Source organism: Lissotriton vulgaris, chromosome 11 (assembly GCF_964263255.1).
Source record: "Lissotriton vulgaris chromosome 11, aLisVul1.2, whole genome shotgun sequence".
In the NCBI taxonomy this organism is placed as follows: domain Eukaryota; kingdom Metazoa; phylum Chordata; class Amphibia; order Caudata; family Salamandridae; genus Lissotriton; species Lissotriton vulgaris.
In genome coordinates this window covers 43524982-43548671 of record NC_141699.1, presented here as the reverse complement: position 1 = coordinate 43548671, position 23690 = coordinate 43524982, and the positions used below count along the sequence as shown (strand labels likewise).

Here is a 23690-nt window from a genome sequence, read left to right as displayed (position 1 = left end):
CCCGATATCGCCATCGCCATCCCGGACGGATACAAAATCACCCGGAGGGACCGCGTCAACCAGACTAAAGGAGGCATCGCCATCGTACACAAGAACACCATCCGCATCACGACCAACTCCGACGACACCCTCACAGCCGCCGAACATCTTCACTTCCAGATACACACCGACCGCAAGACCACACTCAGAGGCACCCTCATCTACAGACCCTAAGGACCCCACACACAATTCAGCGCCCTCCGCTGACTACATCCTCCTAGGGGACCTCAACTTCCACCTGGAGAACAACAACGACAACACCACCACCACCCTGCTGGACAACCTCGCCAACCTCGGACTCAAGCAACTGGTGAACACCCCCACCCACTACGTCGGACACACGCTTGACCCAGTCTTCTCCTCCAGCAAGTACATCTCCTTCAGCCACTCCACCGGTCTCCACTGGACAGACCACAGCTGCGTCCACTTCAGCTTCAGAAGGCCCACGACTCACCACCACCCACAACAGGCCCCCTGCAGGAGCTGGAACAAGATCACCACCGACCAGCTCACCACATCACTGAACCAGAACCCTCCCACCAGATCAACGGACCCCAACCAAGCAGCCGACAACCTCACACAGTGGATCACCAACTGCGCTGACGACCTCGCACCCCTGAAGAACCATCCCAACAGGCCCGGCAGCAAGAGAGCCTCCTGGTTCAACGACGACCTCAAAAACTCCAAGAAGAACTGCCGTACCCTCGAGAAAGCCTGGCGGAAGAACAACATGACCGCCCTCAAGCAGGCCACCTGCAAACACCACCAGCTGATCCACACCACCAAGAAGACAGCATTCAAGGATCGACTAGACAACAACGCACACAACAGCAAGGACCTCTTCAGCATCGTCAAAGAGCTCTCCAACCCCAGCGCCGGAAACAACGACATCACTCCCTCACAAGACCTCTGCGACTCTCTCGCCTCGTTCTTCCACCGCAAGATTGCAGACATACACAACAGCTTTGGCGCACAGACCACGCACCCAAACTCAGAACCAACGCCCCCCACCACCACCCTCCACGCCTGGACCCCGGTCAGCACCGAAGACACCATCCACACGATGAACACCATCCACTCCGGATCGCCAACCGACCCATGCCCCCACCACGTCTTCAACAAGGCCAACTCCGTCATCGCACCCCAGCTCCGGGACATCATTAACTGCTCCTTCAACACCGCCACCTTCCCGGAGAGCTGGAAGCATGCCAAACTCAGCGCCCTCCTGAAGAAACCATCAGCAGACCCCACCGACCTCAAGAACTACCGCCCCATCTCGCTCCTCCCGTTTCCGGCCAAAGTCATCGAGAAGACCGTCAACAAACAGCTTGCCGCCTTCCTCGAGACGAAAGGATCCCTCGACCACTCGCAGTCCGGCTTCATCGGAGCCACTGATGACATCCGAGCCCTGCTCGACATGGGGGAAACAGCGGCCCTCATCCTCCTGGACCTCTCCGCGTAGTTCGACACTGTCTGCCACCGCACCCTAGTGCAACGCCTCAGCAACACCGGAATCCAAGAGAAGACTCTGGAGTGGATCATCTCGTTCCTCGCCGGAAGAATCCAGAGAGTGCGCCTCCCCCCGTTCAGATCCGAGGCCACCGAAGACATCTGCGGAGTACCATAAGGATCATCACTCAGCCCCACCCTCTTCAACGTCTACATGAGCCCCCTCGCGGCCATCGCACGCCAACACAACCTCAACATCATCTCCTACGCCAACGACACCCAGCTGATCCTCTCCCTCACCAATGACCCAGCCACCGCCAGAAGCAACCTACACGAAGGGATGAAAGACGTAGCCGAGTGGATGATGAACAGCCGGCTGAAACTGAACTCAGACAAGACGGAAGTCCTCATCCTCGGATCATCACCCTCTGCCTGGGACGACTCCTGGTGTCCCCCTGCCCTGGGCAGCGCACCCAAACCAACAGACCATGCACGCAACCTGGGCTTCATCCTGGACTCCTCCCTCTCGATGACCAGACAAGTCAACGCCGTCTCATCATCATGTTTCAACATCCTACGCATGTTCTGAAAGATCTTCCGATGGATCCCTACCGAAACCAGGAAGACGGTCACACAGGCACTGGACTACGGAAACACCCTCTACACCGAAACCACAGCCAAACTGCAGAAAAGTCTCAAACGCATCCAGAACGCCTACGCACGACTCATCCTGGACATCCCCCGACACAGCCACATCTCCGGACACCTGAGAGACCTGCACTGGCTCCCCGTCAGCAAGAGAATCACGTTCCGACTCCTCACCCACAAGGCCCTTCACGACCTGGGCCCCAGGTACCTCAACAACCGCCTGACCTTCTACACTCCCACCCGCCAGCTACGATCGACCAGCCACACCTTCGCCGCCATTCCACGCATCCGAAGAGCCACCATGGGAGGAAGTTCCTTCTCCTACCTGGCAGCCAAGACTTGGAACTCCCTCCCCATCCACCTCCGTCACACCCAAGACCACCTCGCCTTCAGGAAGCAACTCAAGACCTGGCTCTTCGAGCAGTAGCGGACCCCTCTCCCCCAAGCGCCTTGAGACCCTCCGGGTGAGTAGCGCGCTATACAAATTTCCTGATTGATTGATTTAAGTATTAATTATTTAAAAAAATTAAAAGTCATTGTAATTTGTAAAATCAATACATCTAAGTCACGTAAACACAAAACATGTTGCATTACAAATGCTATAGGTGTCACATTTGCAAAAGTTATAACTATAGACATTGTAAATCACAAAGCTATTAATTTAGCTATTTTCAAAACAAACACATAAATAAAAAAATTGTCATTTACAAGACCAATAGCTCAAACTTTCCTAATGCGAGACCTATTGCTTTGCAAGTGCTTGTTTAAAATTCACGCCACTCAAGCCTCTCACTTTTCCTTTGTCATTGATCACTACTGAAATAACCAGTGGTTCCCTCCAGGTGGAGGAAGCATAACCAGAAACCCAATGATAATGCTGTCACGACTTTGATTAAGGAGGAGAATCAGGATAAACGCCTACCAACCTGTCTACGTGAATGAGGGTTTTAAAGTAATGACGGTTAGAACTCCCGAACCCTGGTTGCAGGTACAAGTGATCCATTCCCCATTGATAGGGACGGATTACTAGAAAGCTGAATGGATCGTTGCTTCTTCTACCTCCCCCATCCTTGATTTCAATGACAGCATGCATAGCCGCATCTCGTATCGGTAAACATCCGGGGCTTCGCTGGCTCCCACTCCAAACTTATGCACAAGACACAAGCCCGACTCTGCTTCATCGACACTGCCAGAGCAGACCCCAGAGCAGACATACCCTCCATCCAAGGGTCTCCGGGAGGCAGGGCAGTGCGCTCACAAAACTCCTGGTGAGAGGGTAGAGGATACTTTATATAGGCGCCCCCCACAAAGCTTGGAGTGCCTTTATTTCCACTAAATTATCAACACACTGACAATTCAGAAGGACCCCAAAGTAGGACATGAACCTCTTTCTTCCTTTGGACACGGGCAGAGTTTCGCTGGCGCTCCAGAGTGCTCTCAACTCTCAACTTTTTATTTCAACAGTAAAGATTTTGTCAACGCAACCACCCCCTCGTTATTTGGTTTTCTGAGATTGATTTTCTGAATTCACCTTGAATTCTCCGAACACACTGATGTGTGGTATAACACTGGGCTGGGTCTTTCATCAGTCTGGTTTCAGGGTCTTTGTTGTTTGATCCCCTCTTCATTCCTCATTGCGGCTGCCCAATCTGGGCTGAAGCCAGTGAGGGTCTTCTCAGGAGCCCGGTACCGGACAGTTCTGCTGAAGCCACGAGATCTAGAAATGTCCATCTGGTTCCAAATATTTGAAACCCAAACAAGAGCATCGGGCTTTCTCCAGGTGAGATCCGGCTCTTTGAAACCACCCCCCCTCCTCCTTGACACTCCCTGCCGATCTGCAGATTTTCAAAACAAATGAAGTATGTGTTTGCTTTCTTTTTGAGGTCACATTTTGCTGCCCCTTTGCAGGGAGCTGCCTCTGTATACCACTAGGTGGTTACACCGTGCACAGAGTCCAGAGATTCCCCCAGAAGTGTCCAGGGCTCAATGCCGAACCAAAGTGCTGTATCAGTGGTGTGGGCGAGCACCCTTAGGCCTAACACAGGAGTGTGGGACATTTGCTGTGCACACAATGACCAACAAGGTACACACCACTCAAAACGGAGATCCATACACTTAGAAAAACAAGCCTCGCTCTAGATTTATTTTAAGAACCAGATCTTCGCAAAAAGGCAGGTACATTTTTGTTGGACAGGCCACATGAAGGGCCGCTCTCCCCCGGCCCAACCAGGCCTGAGTCCCGTCACGCAAGTACCACACACCACCATTGCACGTCCTCCATCCTCTCAGGGCCCCTGCCCTCGAGCACGTTAACCTCGTGGGTCCGATCCACTGCCGGCCCACGCGCCCAGCCTGGGCCGCCATCTTGGACACTTCACCACGAGGCCGCCTGGCCCCCGATCGACCTCAACCCTGGGCCTAGCCCGGCCTCAGACATTCCGGCACCACCCTCCACCCAGGAGGTGAGCGGGCTACTTGGCAAGTCAATGGGAGAAAGAGGTGCCGATGGCTCTCCCCCGCCAAGTGCCGCTCGCCCATCGCCTCCCCGGGCGCTGGCTCCACCCCCCTGCTGGGTGTCTGGACTCCCTCATCCCGGACCTCCCGACCTCCAAGTGCGAGGGTCCGGACATCAAAGCACGCCAGCCCTATAACTGGGGCAGCTCCAGAGCAGGAAGGCAGTTGTATCTTGGAGTCGAGAGACGTAAAGAGGAACTCATCCTTGACAGACTACTGGCGCTGCCGTAGCTCTGTCCTGTGCACCATCGTCCTGCCTGTTGGCGCTGCCGCAGCCTTCGCAACCTTCCAATCCATCATCGTCGTCGGGACCTGCTGGCGTGGCCGCGGACCGTTGTAACCGTCATCTTCACCGGGACCTGCAGGCTCCGCCGCGGACCGTCGTCCTTCCTTCGTCCATCTCGGGACCTGCCTGGCTCCGCCGCGGCCCGATCATCTAGAACGCCGAAGCTCGAGGATTGAGAGCTATTTTCCACTCATTGGTAACAAAGACTGTCCCGCTACCCCTTTCCTCAGCCAGAGACTAGAACCGAGGGGACCCCTGAGTCCAGACCTCCTTGTATCATATCATCGTAACCTAAGAATTGCATATAAAGTCTCGTTAACCTTCAATCCTGTGTGGTGTCCGTCTGTGGGGGGGAAGTTACTTGTCTGTACAGTCGTTGGAGGCGGCTCTCCCCGGAGACCTCTCCCCGTAATCTCGGCCGACCCTCCCGGTCCGTCTAACAATTTTTAAATAGAAATTCTTTTCAGTTCAGTGATCGTCTAGTGCAATTTTTGGTCTTTGCAATGTTTACCTATGGAGCAAACAATGATGCAGTTTTGCAGGTAAGTAACCATCTTACAGTCCAGTCGGTTTCAGGATCAGGAGAGGCAAAGGTTCAGGTGAGCACAAACAGTGCACCACCAGCGGCACAGGGGTCAAAGTTGAAGATTAGGCTCAATGTTACCCAATGGAGACAGAGGGTGCTTAATGACACACTGCTTGCAGGTAAGTAAAGCGGCCGGAGGGCTCAAGCTTCATAGGTTAAGGCAAGCATAGGGGGGGCCACAAGGAAGCAGCAAACACACGAGCAGCGGCACAGGGGCAGCTGGGTGCAGGGTGCAAACAGTGTTGTGCGTTCAATGCAAGTGAATGGGAGATTTGGTTTCGAAAACATGCCGCAGGTGTTCAACTGGAGGCTGCATGAAGGACACAACAACAGCAGATGTAAGTTGGGATGCTGTGGGTCGAAGCGACACTGTTGGTCGAGCTCACCAAGGCCCAGGGGCTTCGGGTGCAGGGTGTCCTCTGACGTCGGATTTCTCTTACCAGAGCCGGTCGCGGGAGAGCCTTTGGATTCACACTGCAGGCGTCCTTGTGGAGTCCAGGAAGGGGTCAGCCAATGATGGATTTGGACTCAGGATCACTGCGGAACCTTTTCTGGATCAGTGGACCCTCTGGACACAGGCTGGAGCCTTCGGGTGAAGAGTGGTCAGGAATCGCGGTTCCGGTGGGCACCAGAGTCCTTTGTGTTGGTTTCTTGTGGACAGAGCCGCTGTCCTCTGGAGTTCTGGTCTTTTTCAAAGACAGGCATTCCTCCCAGGGGTTGTCTGGGTCACTGGCTACAGGACAGGCGTTGTTCCCTTCGAGGGGTCTTTGAAGCTGCAGACAGGCTAGTAGGGCTGGGGCCAAGTCAGTGGACGTTGTCAGCCTTCTCTACATGGTGTCTTCTTCGTCCTTTTTTTTTTCTTAGCTTGACACGAACTACTTTCAGGGTCTGGGGAGCAACCTAAATATTAGATTATGGGGTGTTACAGGGGAGTAGCAGGCAGGTACCAATGGGTTCCTTTCCTGGGGTGTCCACACCCACTATTACGCTACCTTTCTGTGGTAGGGGGCATATCCTTAGCCCGGAGATGGTGGGCACTGAAAAGTGTGCTTTACTTTGCCTCCTTCACCTGAGGGTATCTGAAAATAGCACGGTGTAAAGCTGAAAAAAGTGACGAGTGCACCACTACCGAGAACCCAAGGACACCATACCCGAGTACCCAAGGAGACCACTATCGAGAACCCAAGGACACCATACCCGAGTACTCAAGGAGACCCCCACCCAGTACGCAAGGACACCACCACCGAGTTCCCAAGGACAGTCCACCGAGTACCCAAGGACACAACCACCGAGTACCCAAGGACACCACCACCGAGTACCCAAGGACACCACCACCGAGTACCCAACGACACCACCACCCAGTACCCAAGGACACCACCACCCAGTACCCAAGGACACCACCACTGAGTACCCAAGGACACCACCACCCAGTACCCAAATACACCACCACTGAGTACCCAAGGACAGTCCGAGTACCCAAGGACACCACCACTGAGTACCCAAGGACACCACCACCCAGTACCCAAATACACCACCACTGAGTACCCAAGGACAGTCCACCGAGTACCCAAGGACACCACCACCGAGTACCCAAGGACACCACCACCCAGTACCCAAATACACCACCACCGAGTACCCAAGGACAGTCCACCGAGTACCCAAGGACACAACCACCGAGTACCCAAGGACACCACCACCGAGTACCCAAGGACACCACCACCGAGTACCCAAGGACACTACCATCGAGTACCCAAGGACACCACCACCGAGTACCCAAGGACACCACCACCCAGTACCCAAATACACCACCACTGAGTACCCAAGGACAGTCCGAGTACCCAAGGACAACCCCACGGAGTACCCAAGGACAGTCCACCGAGTACCCAAGGACACCACCACCGAGTACCCAAATACACCACCACCCAGTACCCAAATACACCACCACTGAGTACCCAAGGACAGTCCACCGAGTACCCAAGGACACAACCACCGAGGAACCAAGGACACCACCACCGAGTACCCAAGGACACCACCACCCAGTACCCAAATACACCACCACTGAGTACCCAAGGACAGTCCACCGAATACCCAAGGACACAACCACCGAGTACCCAAGGACAGTCCGAGTACCCAAATACACCACCACTGAGTACCCAAGGACACCACCACCCAGTACCCAAATACACCACCACTGAGTACCCAAGGACAGTCCACCGAGTACCCAAGGACACAACCACCGAGTACCCAAGGACACAACCACCGAGTACCCAAGGACACCACCACCGAGTACCCAAGGACACCACCACCGAGTACCCAAGGACACCACCACCCAGTACCCAAATACACCACCACTGAGTACCCAAGGACAGTCCGAGTACCCAAGGACATCACCACTGAGTACCCAAGGACACCACCACCCAGTACGCAAGGACACCACCACCCAGTACGCAAGGACACCACCACCCAGTACGCAAGGACACCACCACCCAGTACGCAAGGACACCACCACCCAGTACGCAAGGACACCATCACCCAGTATGCAAGGACACCACCACCCAGTACGCAAGGACACCATCACCCAGTACGCAAGGACACCATCACCCAGTACGCAAGGACAGCACCACTGTGTACCCAAGGACAGTCCACCCTTATCCCCACATAGTTACATCTAAAGAGGCAAAGGGTGCTTACCTGGGCTTGCTTTTCTGGGGCCAGTAATGAAAAGAGAGGAAGGACAAACAGCGGCAGTGAAGAATCGGACGTTCTGCCTAAGAGATGAAACACAAGTTGAAATAAAACACTGTTTAAAAACAAAGCCAAATGTCTACTACCAACTGGGAAACGCTTAATGGAGCAGGCTACCTACTCCTCCCATCAACCCTTGAGAAAAGGGTGTGAGGTATGGAAAGGACAGGATGATTAGAGCCTGAATAGCATGTCAAATAAAGCAATAAACACACCACCTTCTTCAGAGTCGGAATCTCCCAAATCCAGATCAATATCGGATCCCAAAGGATCATCGTCATCAACACCGGCTTCTCGGTCCTCGTCCCCTTCGTCCAGAGGTGCCGTTGAATAATTGTTCAAGTCAATTTTGGGCATCGCCTGGAAAACAAGAGCAGCAAAACGGAGGCTGAAGACCGCGTACAATGGATTATTAAATTCGTTATTAAATGCTTCCCGTTGCAAATTAGTAAAATGCGATTCAACTTCTGTCTAGGATTAAATGCGAAACTAAAACTTGATTCTGTAACAGACATCAAGCTTTAAAGTCATTTTAACAGGTAAGTAACTTTTTCTTTTACAGCATGAATCGGTTATAAATTGAAGAACACTGAGTACTATGAAGCTTTTTCCTTATGAAGAGTAGAGTGGAATTTAAATGATAACTGTCCTACAGATATAGTTGAATATCACTTTTCTCAGTTGTGTCAAGGTTTAAATTTTGATCAAATAAAATAAAAAAATTGCTTTCAATGTTGTATGCAGAATACTACAGTACTTACCTCTACAGGAAAGTTTCAATACGCAATGGTACAGTACAAGGTCATGTCTCTAGTGGAGTATGCCAACGGTGTGCTAACCTACCTTCTCCAGGGGTTGAATTCTCATCTCAAAGCTGTCCGCTGCTGAGGTAATCTTTCAAAATAATCCAGATGATTTGCTTAGAAAACATTGGCCTAACTTACTTTTGGTGTAAAGATCTTGCATGAAGCACCTTTGAAAAAAAGCAGTTAATGAACAATTACAGATCCTCTGATGTGGTAACATAACTTTATTATTGTATGCATTTACCAAATTTAGTTTACCAAAGTGACTGCTGCAGCCTCCGCGGCGGCTCTCCCTCGGGCATTGGAGCCGCGGGCTTCAGAAGACGGAAGTCCCGCCTCACAACGGCATGACGTTCCTGAACTTCCGGTACATCTCATCGCAGCTTGTTTACACTGTGTCTGGCTCTGTGTTTAATGCTTACTGAGACGTAAAAGCCCCTTCTACAAAGAGGATTGACAAAGCCAAAAGGGTAGAGGGTTGGCACAGTCAAAGGGTGCAGGGTTTTCTGAAAGGGTCCAGGGTTGGCAAAGCCAAAAGGGTCAAGGATTGACACAGTCAAAAGGGTCCAGGGTTGGCAGAGTCAAAAGGATCCAGGGTTGGCACAGTCAAAAGAGTCAAGGGTTGGCACAGTCAAAAGGGTCAAGGATTGACACAGTCAAAAGGGTCCAGGGTTGGCAGAGTCAAAAGGGTCCAGGGTTGGCAGAGTCAAAAGGATCCAGGGTTGGCAGAGTCAAAAGGATCCAGGGTTGGCAGAGTCAAAAGGGTCAAGGGTTGGCACAGTCAAAAGGGTCAAGGGTTGGCAAAGCCAAAAGGGTCAAGGATTGACACAGTCAAAAGGGTCCAGGGTTGGCAGAGTCAAAAGGATCCAGGGTTGGCACAGTCAAAAGAGTCAAGGGTTGGCACAGTCAAAAGGGTCAAGGATTGACACAGTCAAAAGGGTCCAGGGTTGGCAGAGTCAAAAGGGTCCAGGGTTGGCAGAGTCAAAAGGATCCAGGGTTGGCAGAGTCAAAAGGATCCAGGGTTGGCAGAGTCAAAAGGGTCAAGGGTTGGCACAGTCAAAAGGGTCCAGGGTTGGCACAGTCAAAAGGGTCAAGGGTTGGCAGAGTCAAAAGGGTCAAGGGTTGGCACAGTCAAAAGGGTCAAGGGTTGGCAGAGTCAAAAGGGTCCAGGGTTGGCAGAGTCAAAAGGGTCAAGGGTTGGCAGAGTCAAAAGGGTCAAGGGTTGGCACAGTCAAAAGGGTCAAGGGTTGGCACAGTCAAAGTTGGCACAGTCAAAAGGGTCCAGGGTTGGCACAGTCAAAAGGGTCAAGGGTTGGCAGAGTCAAAAGGGTCAAGGGTTGTCACAGTCAAAAGGGTCAAGGGTTGGCACAGTCAAAAGGGTCCAGGGTTGGCACAGTCAAAAGGGTCAAGGGTTGGCACAGTCAAAAGGGTCAAGGGTTGGCACAGTCAAAAGGGTCAAGGGTTGGCACAGTCAAAAGGGTCAAGGGTTGGCACAGTCAAAAGGGTCAAGGGTTGGCACAGTCAAAAGGGTCAAGGGTTGTCACAGTCCAGGGTTGGCACAGTCAAAAGGGTCCAGGGTTGGCACAGTCAAAAGGGTCAAGGGTTGGCACAGTCAAAAGGGTCAAGGGTTGGCACAGTCAAAAGGGTCAAGGGTTGGCACAGTCCAGGGTTGGCACAGTCAAAAGGGTCCAGGGTTGGCACAGTCAAAAGGGTCCAGGGTTGGCACAGTCAAAAGGGTCCAGGGTTGGCACAGTCAAAAGGGTCAAGGGTTGGCACAGTCAAAAGGGTCCAGGGTTGGCACAGTGTGGCACAGTCAAAAGGGTCCAGGGTTGGCAGAGTCAAAAGGGTCAAGGATTGACACAGTCAAAAGGGTCCAGGGTTGGCAGAGTCAAAAGGATCCAGGGTTGGCAGAGTCAAAAGGATCCAGGGTTGGCAGAGTCAAAAGGGTCAAGGGTTGGCACAGTCAAAAGGGTCAAGGGTTGGCACAGTCAAAAGGGTCAAGGGTTGGCACAGTCAAAAGGGTCAAGGGTTGGCACAGTCAAAAGGGTCAAGGGTTGGCACAGTCAAAAGGGTCAAGGGTTGGCACAGTCAAAAGGGTCAAGGGTTGGCACAGTCAAAGTTGGCACAGTCAAAAGGGTCAAGGGTTGGCACAGTCAAAAGGGTCCAGGGTTGGCACAGTCAAAAGGGTCAAGGGTTGGCACAGTCAAAAGGGTCAAGGGTTGGCACAGTCAAAAGGGTCAAGGGTTGGCACAGTCAAAAGGGTCAAGGGTTGGCAGAGTCAAAAGGGTCAAGGGTTGGCACAGTCAAAAGGGTCAAGGGTTGGCACAGTCCAGGGTTGGCACAGTCAAAAGGGTCCAGGGTTGGCACAGTCAAAAGGGTCCAGGGTTGGCACAGTCAAAAGGGTCAAGGGTTGGCACAGTCAAAAGGGTCCAGGGTTGGCACAGTGTGGCACAGTCAAAAGGGTCCAGGGTTGGCAGAGTCAAAAGGGTCAAGGATTGACACAGTCAAAAGGGTCCAGGGTTGGCAGAGTCAAAAGGATCCAGGGTTGGCAGAGTCAAAAGGATCCAGGGTTGGCAGAGTCAAAAGGGTCAAGGGTTGGCACAGTCAAAAGGGTCAAGGGTTGGCACAGTCAAAGTTGGCACAGTCAAAAGGGTCCAGGGTTGGCACAGTCAAAAGGGTCAAGGGTTGGCACAGTCAAAAGGGTCAAGGGTTGGCACAGTCAAAAGGGTCAAGGGTTGGCACAGTCAAAGTTGGCACAGTCAAAAGGGTCAAGGGTTGGCACAGTCAAAAGGGTCAAGGGTTGTCACAGTCAAAAGGGTCAAGGGTTGGCACAGTCAAAAGGGTCCAGGGTTGGCACAGTCAAAAGGGTCAAGGGTTGGCAGAGTCAAAAGGGTCAAGGGTTGGCACAGTCAAAAGGGTCAAGGGTTGGCACAGTCAAAAGGGTCAAGGGTTGGCACAGTCAAAAGGGTCAAGGGTTGGCACAGTCAAAAGGGTCAAGGGTTGGCACAGTCCAGGGTTGGCACAGTCAAAAGGGTCCAGGGTTGGCACAGTCAAAAGGGTCCAGGGTTGGCACAGTCAAAAGGGTCCAGGGTTGGCACAGTCAAAAGGGTCCAGGGTTGGCACAGTGTGGCACAGTCAAAAGGATCAAGGGTTGGCACAGTCAAAAGGGTCCAGGGTTGGCACAGTCAAAAGGGTCCAGGGTTGGCACAGTCAAAATGATCCAGGGTTGGCACAGTAAAAAGGGTGCAGGGTTGGCACAGTGTGGCACAGTCAAAAGGGTTAAGGGTTGGCACAGTCAAAAGGGTCAGGGGTTGGCACAGTCAAAAGGGTCAAGGGTTGGCACAGTCAAAAGGGTCAAGGGTTGGCACAGTCAAAAGGGTCAAGGGTTGGCACAGTCAAAAGGGTCAAGGGTTGGCACAGTCAAAAGGGTCAAGGGTTGGCACAGTGACAAGTGACAAGGGCCGACAGTCAAAAGGGTCAAGGGTCAAAAAGTGTCAATACAGTCAAAAGGGTTGATACAGTCAAAAGGGTCGAGGGTCGATACAGTCAAAAGGGTTGAGGGTCGACAAGGGTTGGTACAGTCAAAAGGGTCGAGGGTCGACAAGGGTCGATACAGTCAAAAGGGTCGACAGTCAAAAGGGTCAAGGGTCGACAATGGCGGACAGTCAAAAGGGTCAAGGGTCGACAAGGGCAACAGTCAAAAGGGTCAAGGGTCCACAAGGGCTGACAGTCAAAAGGGTCGACAAGGGTCGACACAGTCAAAAGGGTCAAGGGTCAAAAGGGTCAATACAGTCAAAAGGGTCATAACGGAGTCATAACGGGGCCTCAACAGTCTAAAGAGTTCTCAGCAGTCCAAAGGGTTCTCAACAGTCCAAAGGGTTCTCAACAGTTCAAAGGGTTCTCAGCAGTCCAAAGGGTTCTCAACAGTCTAAAGAGTTCTCAGCAGTCCAAAGGGTTCTCAACAGTCCAAAGGGTTCTCAACAGTCCAAAGGGTTCTCAGCAGTCCAAAGGGTTCTCAACAGTCTAAAGAGTTCTCAGCAGTCCAAAGGGTTCTCAACAGTTCAAAGGGTTCTCAGCAGTCCAAAGGGTTCTCAACAGTCTAAAGAGTTCTCAGCAGTCCAAAGGGTTCTCAACAGTCCAAAGGGTTCTCAACAGTTCAAAGGGTTCTCAGCAGTCCAAAGGGTTCTCAACAGTCTAAAGAGTTCTCAGCAGTCCAAAGGGTTCTCAACAGTCCAAAGGGTTATCAACAGTCTAAAGGGTTCTCAACAGTTCAAAGGGTTCTCAACAGTTCAAAGGGTTCTCAACAGTTCAAAGGGTTCTCAACAGTCCAAAGGGTTATCAACAGTCTAAAGGGTTCTCAACAGTCTAAAGGGTTCTCAACAGTCCAAAGGGTTCTCAACAGTTCAAAGGGTTCTCAACAGTTCAAAGGGTTCTCAACAGTCCAAAGGGTTCTCAACAGTTCAAAGGGTTCTCAACAGTCCAAAGGGTTCTCAACAGCCTAAAGGGTTCTCAACAGTCCAAAGGGTTCTCAACAGTCCAAAGGGTTCTCAACAGTTCAAAGGTGTCGCAACAGTCCAAAGAACTGAGATGGCAAAAAGAATAAGAACCTGCAGAAAGGACCCAGATGGAAAATGCACAGAGAACAATAAGATTAGCGACAGAAACCAGAAAGGCAGACTCATCCACCTACCACCACTTTCTTTGTTTTGTTCTTTTTTCTTTTTTTAATTTCATCAGATGCACCTTCCATTTCACTGCCTCCTGGAAGAAAGATCACATATGTGTAAGCAAATGAGAAGTATTCGGAGACTGCAAAAAAAGCAAGGGTGATGAAAGCATGTTAGCTCATTCACACAGAAGCCCACGATAAGACGTGTTCTTCCTAATAGAAGCAGGGTGATGTAAACCCAGATTAAGAGAAGAAAGTGCAAACTATGTAAGGCTTGAACTACCCAAAAGGCACAGCGAAACCAGGAGAATGAACAAGATCGAGAACATCTCCAGTCCCAGGCACTATCCAGACTTGTAAAACACACGGAGCCCGCCCCCACAGACCAGACTTGTAAAACACACTCACCCCGCCTCCACAGACCAGACTTGTAAAACACACTGACCCCGCCTCAACAGACCAGACTTGTAAAACACACTCACCCCGCCTCCACAGACCAGACTTGTAAAACACACTGACCCCGCCTCCACAGACCAGACTTGTAAAACACACTGACCCCGCCTCCACAGACCAGACTTGTAAAACACACTGACCCCGCCCCCAAAGACCAGACTTGTAAAACACACTCACCCCACCTCCACAGACCAGACTTGTAAAACACACTGACCCCGCCCCCACAGACCAGACTTGTAAAACACACTCACCCCACCTCCACAGACCAGACTTGTAAAACACACTCACCCCACCTCCACAGACCAGACTTGTAAAACACACTGACCCCGCCTCCACAGACCAGACTTGTAAAACACACGGACCCCGCCCCCACAGACCACACTTGTAAAACACACTCACCCCACCTCCACAGACCAGACTTGTAAAACACACTGACCCCGCCTCCACAGACCAGACTTGTAAAACACACTGACCCCGCCTCCACAGACCAGACTTGTAAAACACACTCACCCCACCTCCACAGACCAGACTTGTAAAACACACTGACCCCGCCCCCACAGACCAGACTTGTAAAACACACTCACCCCACCTCCACAGACCAGACTTGTAAAACACACTCACCCCACCTCCACAGACCAGACTTGTAAAACACACTGACCCCGCCTCCACAGACCAGACTTGTAAAACACACGGACCCCGCCCCCACAGACCACACTTGTAAAACACACTCACCCCACCTCCACAGACCAGACTTGTAAAACACACTCACCCCGCCTCCACAGACCAGACTTGTAAAACACACTCACCCCGCCTCCACAGACCAGACCTGTAAAACACACTCACCCCACCTCCACAGACCAGACTTGTAAAACACACGGACCCCGCCCCCACAGACCAGACTTGTAAAACACACTCACCCCGCCTCCACAGACCAGACTTGTAAAACACACTCACCCCGCCTCCACAGACCAGACCTGTAAAACACACTCACCCCACCTCCACAGACCAGACTTGTAAAACACACGGACCCCGCCCCCACAGACCAGACTTGTAAAACACACTCACCCCGCCTCCACAGACCAGACTTGTAAAACACACTCACCCCGCCTCCACAGACCAGACCTGTAAAACACACTGAGCCCACCTCCACAGACCAGACCTGTAAAACACACTCACCCCACCTCCACAGACCAGACTTGTAAAACACACGGACCCCGCCCCCACAGACCAGACTTGTAAAACACACTCACCCCGCCTCCACAGACCAGACTTGTAAAACACACTCACCCCGCCTCCACAGACCAGACCTGTAAAACACACTCACCCCACCTCCACAGACCAGACTTGTAAAACACACTGACCCCGCCTCCACAGACCAGACTTGTAAAACACACTCACCCCGCCTCCACAGACCAGACTTGTAAAACACACTCACCCCGCCTCCACAGACCAGACCTGTAAAACACACTCACCCCACCTCCACAGACCAGACTTGTAAAACACACGGACCCCGCCCCCACAGACCAGACTTGTAAAACACACTCACCCCGCCTCCACAGACCAGACTTGTAAAACACACTCACCCCGCCTCCACAGACCAGACCTGTAAAACACACTCACCCCACCTCCACAGACCAGACTTGTAAAACACACGGACCCCGCCCCCACAGACCAGACTTGTAAAACACACTCACCCCGCCTCCACAGACCAGACTTGTAAAACACACGGACCCCGCCCCCACAGACCAGACTTGTAAAACACACTGACCCCGCCTCCACAGAACAGACTTGTAAAACATACTCACCCCACCCCACCTCCACAGACCAGACTTGTAAAACACACTGACCCCGCCTCCACAGACCAGACTTGTAAAACATACTCACCCCACCCCACCTCCACAGACCAGACTTGTAAAACACACTGACCCCGCCTCCACAGAACAGACTTGTAAAACATACTCACCCCACCCCACCTCCACAGACCAGACTTGTAAAACACACTGACCCCGCCTCCACAGACCAGACTTGTAAAACACACTGACCCCGCCCCCACAGACCAGACTTGTAAAACACACTGACCCCGCCTCAACAGGCCAGACTTGTAAAACGCACTGACCCCGCCCCCACAGACCAGACTTGTAAAACACACTGACCCCGCCTCCACAGACCAGACTTGTAAAACGCACTGACCCCGCCCCCACAGACCAACATCACGCAGAGAACTGAGGGGATCCTGCCCCAATATTTCATCCTGTAAAGCACTCTCCCCATCTGCCAAACCAAACTGGGGGTGAAGACCATTCCTTTTCCCAAATGCCACAAGGGCCACGCTGCTCCAGTACCGGTTAATAATGATTTGTGGGTGACGCGTTCAGGACGTGAATCAGTGTTTGTGATGATATGAAGTGAGGTCTCAGCCTACCTTGGCTCCCTCACCTGCAAGGACCACCCCACTCACGTTCTTTTTAGGATTGACACAAAAAGTGGCAGTTTAAGGATGTTGCAAATGCTGGATGGAGTTCTCGGAATATACGGAGGATAAGGGAGCGCTCCGACGCAGAGACCACTCCGAATCCAAATCTTCTACAGTCTTACTGTGGGCAAAGAGGGGGGGGCAGCACCCAGTGAAAGGAGCAGTGTGGATGAGCCTGAATGGATAAAACTGGGGAGGAGGCACTATGGAAGGTTGATCCTGTCCCAGCGAGCAGCAAGAACGGCCAGCCAGGACAAAACCAGGGTGAAGAACAGGGAAACCTTTCTTTTAAAAAAATATTATTTTTCATTAAAAGTTTTTGCAATTTTTTCGAAGAAATCCAATAAATGTTACAGCACACTTATACAAATTATATAATTTCTACCATGACACAAATATTTACCAATCAATTCATTGCACCATGAGTAACACACATAGAACCCAAATATTTACATTTTTCAAACCGTGGCGGCAGGTATATTGCCAATAGCGGCAACAATCATCTCTCTGTTAATCATCGCGTTTTTCCATTTGGCTATAGGTTGCCATATCTTCCCGCCCAGAATTCTAGCTCTACGTCCCTTTCTGTCATATATTGCTTTTTCCAGGTTGTAAGTTAAAAGTAACCAGGCGATCCATTTTTGGAAGGTTGGTGGTGCCCTATTGAGCCATGATGTTGCTATGCATATTCGATAAACTGCAGTTACCATAAACAGGAACTCCGTGGGGATACCCGCTGCCCCTGCCAGCACCCCCAACACTATTAATTCATCTGTAAATTTAATCTTTAATCCCAATGAACCATCAATAAATTTCTCAATATCAACCTTTAAAGAATACAGTTGTGGGCATTGTGAGAACATATGGACGATGTCTGCATTAGTTGAATCGCAACGTGGACAAGTTAATTCCGAGTTACCTCCCCATTGTGCAATTCTGGCAGGGGTGTGGTAGAGCAAGTACAGGGTCTTATAGTGCTGCGACTGTAGAGTTGCTGAGCATAAAACCGTACGACCCAGATCTAAGGAGAGCTGAAATCCCTCCAGCTGTGATACCACTTTTTCAGCCCACTTCGTGGCAAATTTAACCCTGTCATCACTTTTATATACATAGAGTTCTGAGTATAATTGCCGAATTGTACAGTGAGTGGAGCGCTCTATGTAGTCCATTATGCGGCATGTGCCGAAGCCCAGTGCACCCCCTGTTTATTTAAGAGGTAGATTCTTACCTGAAGGTATTTAAAGAAGCTGCAGCCTGCTAGCTTAAATTTTATTTGGAGATCATGAAACTGCAGGAAACCCCCTGTTGATCCATGAGATTCCCAACCTTCTTGATCCCTTTGTTGTCCCAGTCCCTCATAACTGTATCCCTAAAAATATCCCGCGGTAAAGAGTGGTTCGTGTATAAACGTGTATAGCTATTATATCTGCCCAAGCCCATTTTTTTTAGACCGCCTTCCAAATGCTATAAGCAGCTCGTAGTGTCTTGAACCTTGTGTGTTTGAAGTAGCTAAAATCAATTGTGTTCAGGAACCCGTTCTCAGCCCCATCACCCAGCAGTGCAGTATATACATTAGTGAAGCCAGGTGTGTCATCCCCTTGCTCGGTTCCGCCGTTCCCTATAAGCCCCTGGAAATACTGCATAGCTGCAGCCCAGTAATAGAGCCTAAAGTCTGGTGCCCCCCATCCCCTCTTTTCCCTAGGTAACGTAAGGCGTCGATAGGCTCTCCTGGTCTTACCCTGTGCCGAAATGAATTTATTTAATATTGCCTCTATTTTATTGAACCATGAATGGTCAAAAAGCAGTGGAATGGCTCTGAACAAATACAAGAACTTCGGGAATGTAATCATCTTGATCACGTTTATACGGCCCATCAAGGTCAAATGCAGATTGTGTATCCTTTCGGTATTTTCCTTTACTTTACTTACTAGGGGTTTCATATTAAGCTCTACCAGTCTGTCTAAATCAGCAGTGACTGTTATCCCTAAATATGTTGCTTCCTCGACCACTCTAGTGTCTTGATATGTCATAAATCTGTTCTGTACTATTTGCGTTTTCCCTTTGTTAATCAGGTATCCTGAGACTGCCCCAAAGCATGTTGCCTCCTTCTCTATCTCCGGTAAAGCCCTTTCTGGGTTAGTTGTAATGATGGCTACAATTTTGTAATTTTTGCTGTGCAGTTTTACTGGGGGGATCATGTTGTTCCTTTCTAACCAAGCAGAATAGGGTCAATGTACAAGGCAAACAGGAGGGGCGATGCTGGGCAGCCCTGTCTTGTCCCGTGCCTTATCTGCACTGACTCAGTATAGCCTTTATTAATTCTTACTCTCGCAGTAGGGTCTGAATATAGGGCCTGGATTGCCTTAATATAGCCCTTACCAATACCAAACCACTCCATCACTTTCCACAGATAAATAATAATAATAATAAAGAGCTTATAGAGCGCTCAGTAACGCCATCACGGCGTGTCCCCGCTCTGAAGCTATCATTGAAACAGCATAGAAGTCCAGGATCTATGCAGTGTATAGATGTGTTTTAAGCATAGCCCAAAACCGTAATTCACTGCTCTCCAGTCTCAGAGCAGGGGGAAGTTTGTTCCATTGTTGAGCTGCTTGGAGCGCAAAGGAGCGTCCACCCATTCTAGCCTTCCTAATCCTGGGGACTGTCAGCAATCTGGTACCCTCCGAACGGAGGGTCCTAATAGGTTCATATCGGCTGACTAGATCCTTTAGGTATGTCTGTGACCTGTCCCAGACAATTCGGTGACAGAAGAGGAGGCACTTAAACAGCACACGCTTCTTCACAGGCAGCCAATGAAGCGCGTCCAGCGCCATTTTCGAGTTGGCTCTCCTGGGTCTTCTTAACACCAGTCTGGCGGCGGAATTCTGTATGACTTGTAGGCGGCCTATGCTGCCCTCGGTTGCCCCAAGGAACAGAATGTTTCCATAATCTAACCGCGAGGTCACCAGTGCCTGCGTTAGTGTCCTTCTGGCCGATAAAGGGAGGAGGTCTAAAGTTTTATTTAGGGTCTTTAGTACTCCAAAACATTTGCCCACAAGACGCCTTATGTGGCCATCATATGAGAGAGGGGGGTTCATCCAGATTCCTAAATTCTTAGCCTCCTGACATGGTATAGGGGTAGGGCCCAGACATGAAGGCCACCACTCGGCCGACCAGTTTTCGCTTTTACCCCCTACCACCAGCACCTCTGTTTTAGAGCCATTGAGTTTTAAACAATGGGCATCCATCCACTCTGCTAGTGCCTGCATACAGGATTTAAAGTTGTTAGGGGTGTTGGAGGTGTTCTGCGATAGGGAGATCAGCAGCTGGGTGTCGTCAGCGTACGACACCAATTCCACCCCAAAAGAATGTACAACTTTCGCCAGGGAGGCCATATATAGGTTAAAAAGAGTAGGGCTCAAAGCTGAGCCCTGAGGCACTCCCTGGTCTAGTGACATCTCCACTGAGCGGCATGTCCCTTGCTTTACCTGGAAACATCTTTCCGTAAGAAACGATTGCAGCCAGCCCAGCGCAGGACCAACGACCCCGGCTTCGCTCAGACACCGTAGCAAGATGGAATGCGCTACGGTGTCAAAAGCCGCACTTAGGTCGAGCATGATCAAGGCCATTGTATGACCTGCATCTGCCCCTGCTCTTAAGGTCTCAGTGGCTCGTAGGAGGGCCGTCTCCGTGGAGTAGCCCGCCCTAAATCCTGAATGTGAGGGATGTAGTAAATTCCATTTCTCCAGGTGCTCCGTGAGCTGAGCGTTAACCACCTTCTCAGCCACCTTCGCCACGTACGGCAATAAGGAAATAGGTCTAAGGTTTTCTAGCACCTCCATGCTTACATTCGGTTTTTTCCTTATTGGCAGTACTATGGCCTTCTTCCACTCCATAGGGACTTGTTGAGTGGAAAAGGAGGTTTGTAGGACGTGTCTGATGTGAGGTTCCAGGGCTATCAGGCCCTCTGAGATGACCCAGGCCGGAGCCGGATCATTGGGGGAGCCGGACTTCACACTTCGACAGATCTTTATTAGCTTGTCAGCTGCGGGGACCTCGAAAGTTAGTAGTGAGGAATCAGGGGCTGCCGGTGAGCTGTCTGCTATAAAATCTATACCCTTATCTGGTTGTTGAGAGAAGGAAGCATAAATCTTTTTGACTTTACTAGAGAAAAAGTCGGCGACTTTATTGCATCCCTCCTTGGAGGTCTTTGTGGGGGTGTTAGAGCTAGAGACTAAAGATATTTCTTTATATATTTTGAACAATTCGCGCGAGGAGCTCTCGGCATCCTCAATACGTGTCTGAAAGTATTTGGCTTTAGCTCTACGCACCGCATACTGGTAGCTCCGGTGTGCTGAGCTATAACTGTTTTTTGCTTGTTCACTCGGGCTCCTTCTCCAGCTCCTTTCAAGCTTTTTGCAGTTAGATTTGATTTGCTGGAGTTCGGTAGTGAACCATGGGGCAGTACGTTGTCTGCCTTCTCGAGCTTTACCCTTGCACATGGGAGCTAGCTCTTCCAGGGTGGCAGTTACAAGTAGATTAAATTCCTTGTTCGCCTGATCACTATCCGTGGAACGTAATGGTTGTGCTTTCTGGATGGCACCTATAAAGTTTTCTTTAGAGTATTGTCTCCATTTGCGTTTCATAATGTTTCCTTTTCCATTGTCAATAGTCCTAGCAGTCTGGTAAAAACACTGAAAAGGGACCAGGAAGTGGTCAGTCCAAGGGAGCCGACACGGAGTAAGTACTTTTATCATATCCCAGCTCGCGAAGATAGGGTCCAAACAGTGACCCCTCTGATGTGTAGCTGCGACATCTAGCAGGTTGAGCTGTAATTCTTGTAAAACAAGGCGAACATCCTCTGCCTCCTTCTGTACGGGATCCTCTAGGTGTAGGTTCAAGTCACCCAGCACCAAAACCTTATTGTGTTTAATTGCGGTCTGAGCAACCCCTTCTAGTAGGCTACTGCGGAGATAGTCTCGTGTTGAGTCAGTTTAATACTAAATTCACCTGCTTCGCTGTCATCAATTTTTACTGGCTTTAGAACACACTCAAAAGGGTGTTTGACGATAATGGCAATGCCGCCTCCCCTTCCTTTTATCCTATCAAGTCTGTGGAGGGTGTAGCCTGGTGGGATAGTGTCCACTATATCTGGATCAGAGTGTTCTCCCAACCAGGTCTCAGTTAAGAACAATATCTGCATGTCCTCATCCAATAAGAGATCCCACAGCTGAAGAGTGTGTTTGCTGATGGATCTACAGTTTAAGAGACCCCCTTTAACAAGAATCGCTTCAGAGTCAGGGACAACGGGCGCTAAACAACTTCCTCTAAATGAACAGTGAGGGCATGGACCTAGGTCCAAAGGCTCCATCGTGTGATGACAGAGGGTAGGTAAAACGGGGCAAAGGTCTCTCAGCCTCTTACTTGTGTAGGACTGTCTGTGATGCGCGTGAGATGTAGGGGTTTGGGCCCCTGGCCCCGGCCGGTCGTGGACGGGCGCAGACGGGCTTGGCTTAGGCGCGGCTTCGGCGCGCGCGCCCGCTGCGCCAGCCCGCTGCGCCTTCTGAACCCTACGCACATTTTATAGGTGATGAGGAGGGTGGGAGGCCGGCGCGACTAGAGCGCAGCCCCTGCCCACACCCAAGATGGCGCCCACCGCCGCCTCAAACCGGGAGTAAAGAGCGGCTGGGCGAGGCTGTAGCAAGGAAGTAGCGTGTGAAGAGGTGTCAGTGTGCCTCAAAAAACAATTCCCTTTTAATTCTCAGAGTAAAAAGCCCCCCAAAGTTTAAAATCGTCACAGAGCAAAAACACGATCTAAAATCACAAAGCTGTCGCTGGAATTCAATACTGATCAACTGGTAGCTCGCAGCCCTAGTCCTCCCTCTAGGGAGAGCTCTAACAGGCAGCGAGCAGCTAAGACACCCTGTTAAAATAGTCTGGGAGGGCGGGAGGCCGGCGCGACTAGAGCGCAGCCCCTGCCCACACCCAAGATGGCGCCCGCCGCCGCCTCAAACCGGGAGTAAAGAGCGGCTGGGCGAGGCTGTAGCAAGGAAGTAGCGTGTGAAGAGGTGTCAGTGTGCCTCAAAAAAACAATTCCCTTTTAATTCTCAGAGTAAAAAGCCCCCCAAAGTTTAAAATCGTCACAGAGCAAAAACACGATCTAAAATCACAAAGCTGTCGCTGGAATTCAATACTGATCAACTGGTAGCTCGCAGCCCTAGTCCTCCCTCTAGGGAGAGCTCTAACAGGCAGCGAGCAGCTAAGACACCCTGTTAAAATAGTCTGGGAGGGCGGGAGGCCAGCGTGACTAGAGCGCAGCCCCTGCCCACACCCAAGATGGCGCCCGCCGCCGCCTCAAACCGGGAGTAAAGAGCGGCTGGGCGAGGCTGTAGCAAGGAAGTAGCGTGTGAAGAGGTGTCAGTGTGCCTCAAAAAACAATTCCCTTTTAATTCTCAGAGTAAAAAGCCCCCCAAAGTTTAAAATCGTCACAGAGCAAAAACACGATCTAAAATCACAAAGCTGTCGCTGGAATTCAATACTGATCAACTGGTAGCTCGCAGCCCTAGTCCTCCCTCTAGGGAGAGCTCTAACAGGCAGCGAGCAGCTAAGACACCCTGTTAAAATAGTCTGGGAGGGCGGGAGGCCGGCGCGACTAGAGCGCAGCCCCTGCCCACACCCAAGATGGCGCCCGCCGCCGCCTCAAACCGGGAGTAAAGAGCGGCTGGGCGAGGCTGTAGCAAGGAAGTAGCGTGTGAAGAGGTGTCAGTGTGCCTCAAAAAACAATTCCCTTTTAATTCTCAGAGTAAAAAGCCCCCCAAAGTTTAAAATCGTCACAGAGCAAAAACACGATCTAAAATCACAAAGCTGTCGCTGGAATTCAATACTGATCAACTGGTAGCTCGCAGCCCTAGTCCTCCCTCTAGGGAGAGCTCTAACAGATAGTTCCTGGAGACCCTGTGGAAGGCCATCTCCGCGTCCAGGAATACAGCCGCGACAGGGTCCCCTGCAACCCCCGTAGCATC

At 51.1% G+C, this 23690-nt stretch overlaps 1 protein-coding gene across 1 annotated transcript in view; it reads right to left on the bottom strand.

Annotated features, from left to right (window-relative positions):
• The window catches only part of DHX37 (DEAH-box helicase 37), a 308890-nt gene that overhangs the window by 146921 nt on the left and 138279 nt on the right, over positions 1–23690 (bottom strand). Inside the window, exons 13-15 of the mRNA XM_086942683.1 lie at positions 13764–13834; positions 8486–8627; positions 8214–8290 (exon numbers count right to left, since the gene is read on the bottom strand). Coding sequence (XP_086798809.1) covers positions 8214–8290; positions 8486–8627; positions 13764–13834 — 290 coding nt within the window. The remainder of the gene's footprint in view (positions 1–8213; positions 8291–8485; positions 8628–13763; positions 13835–23690) is intronic.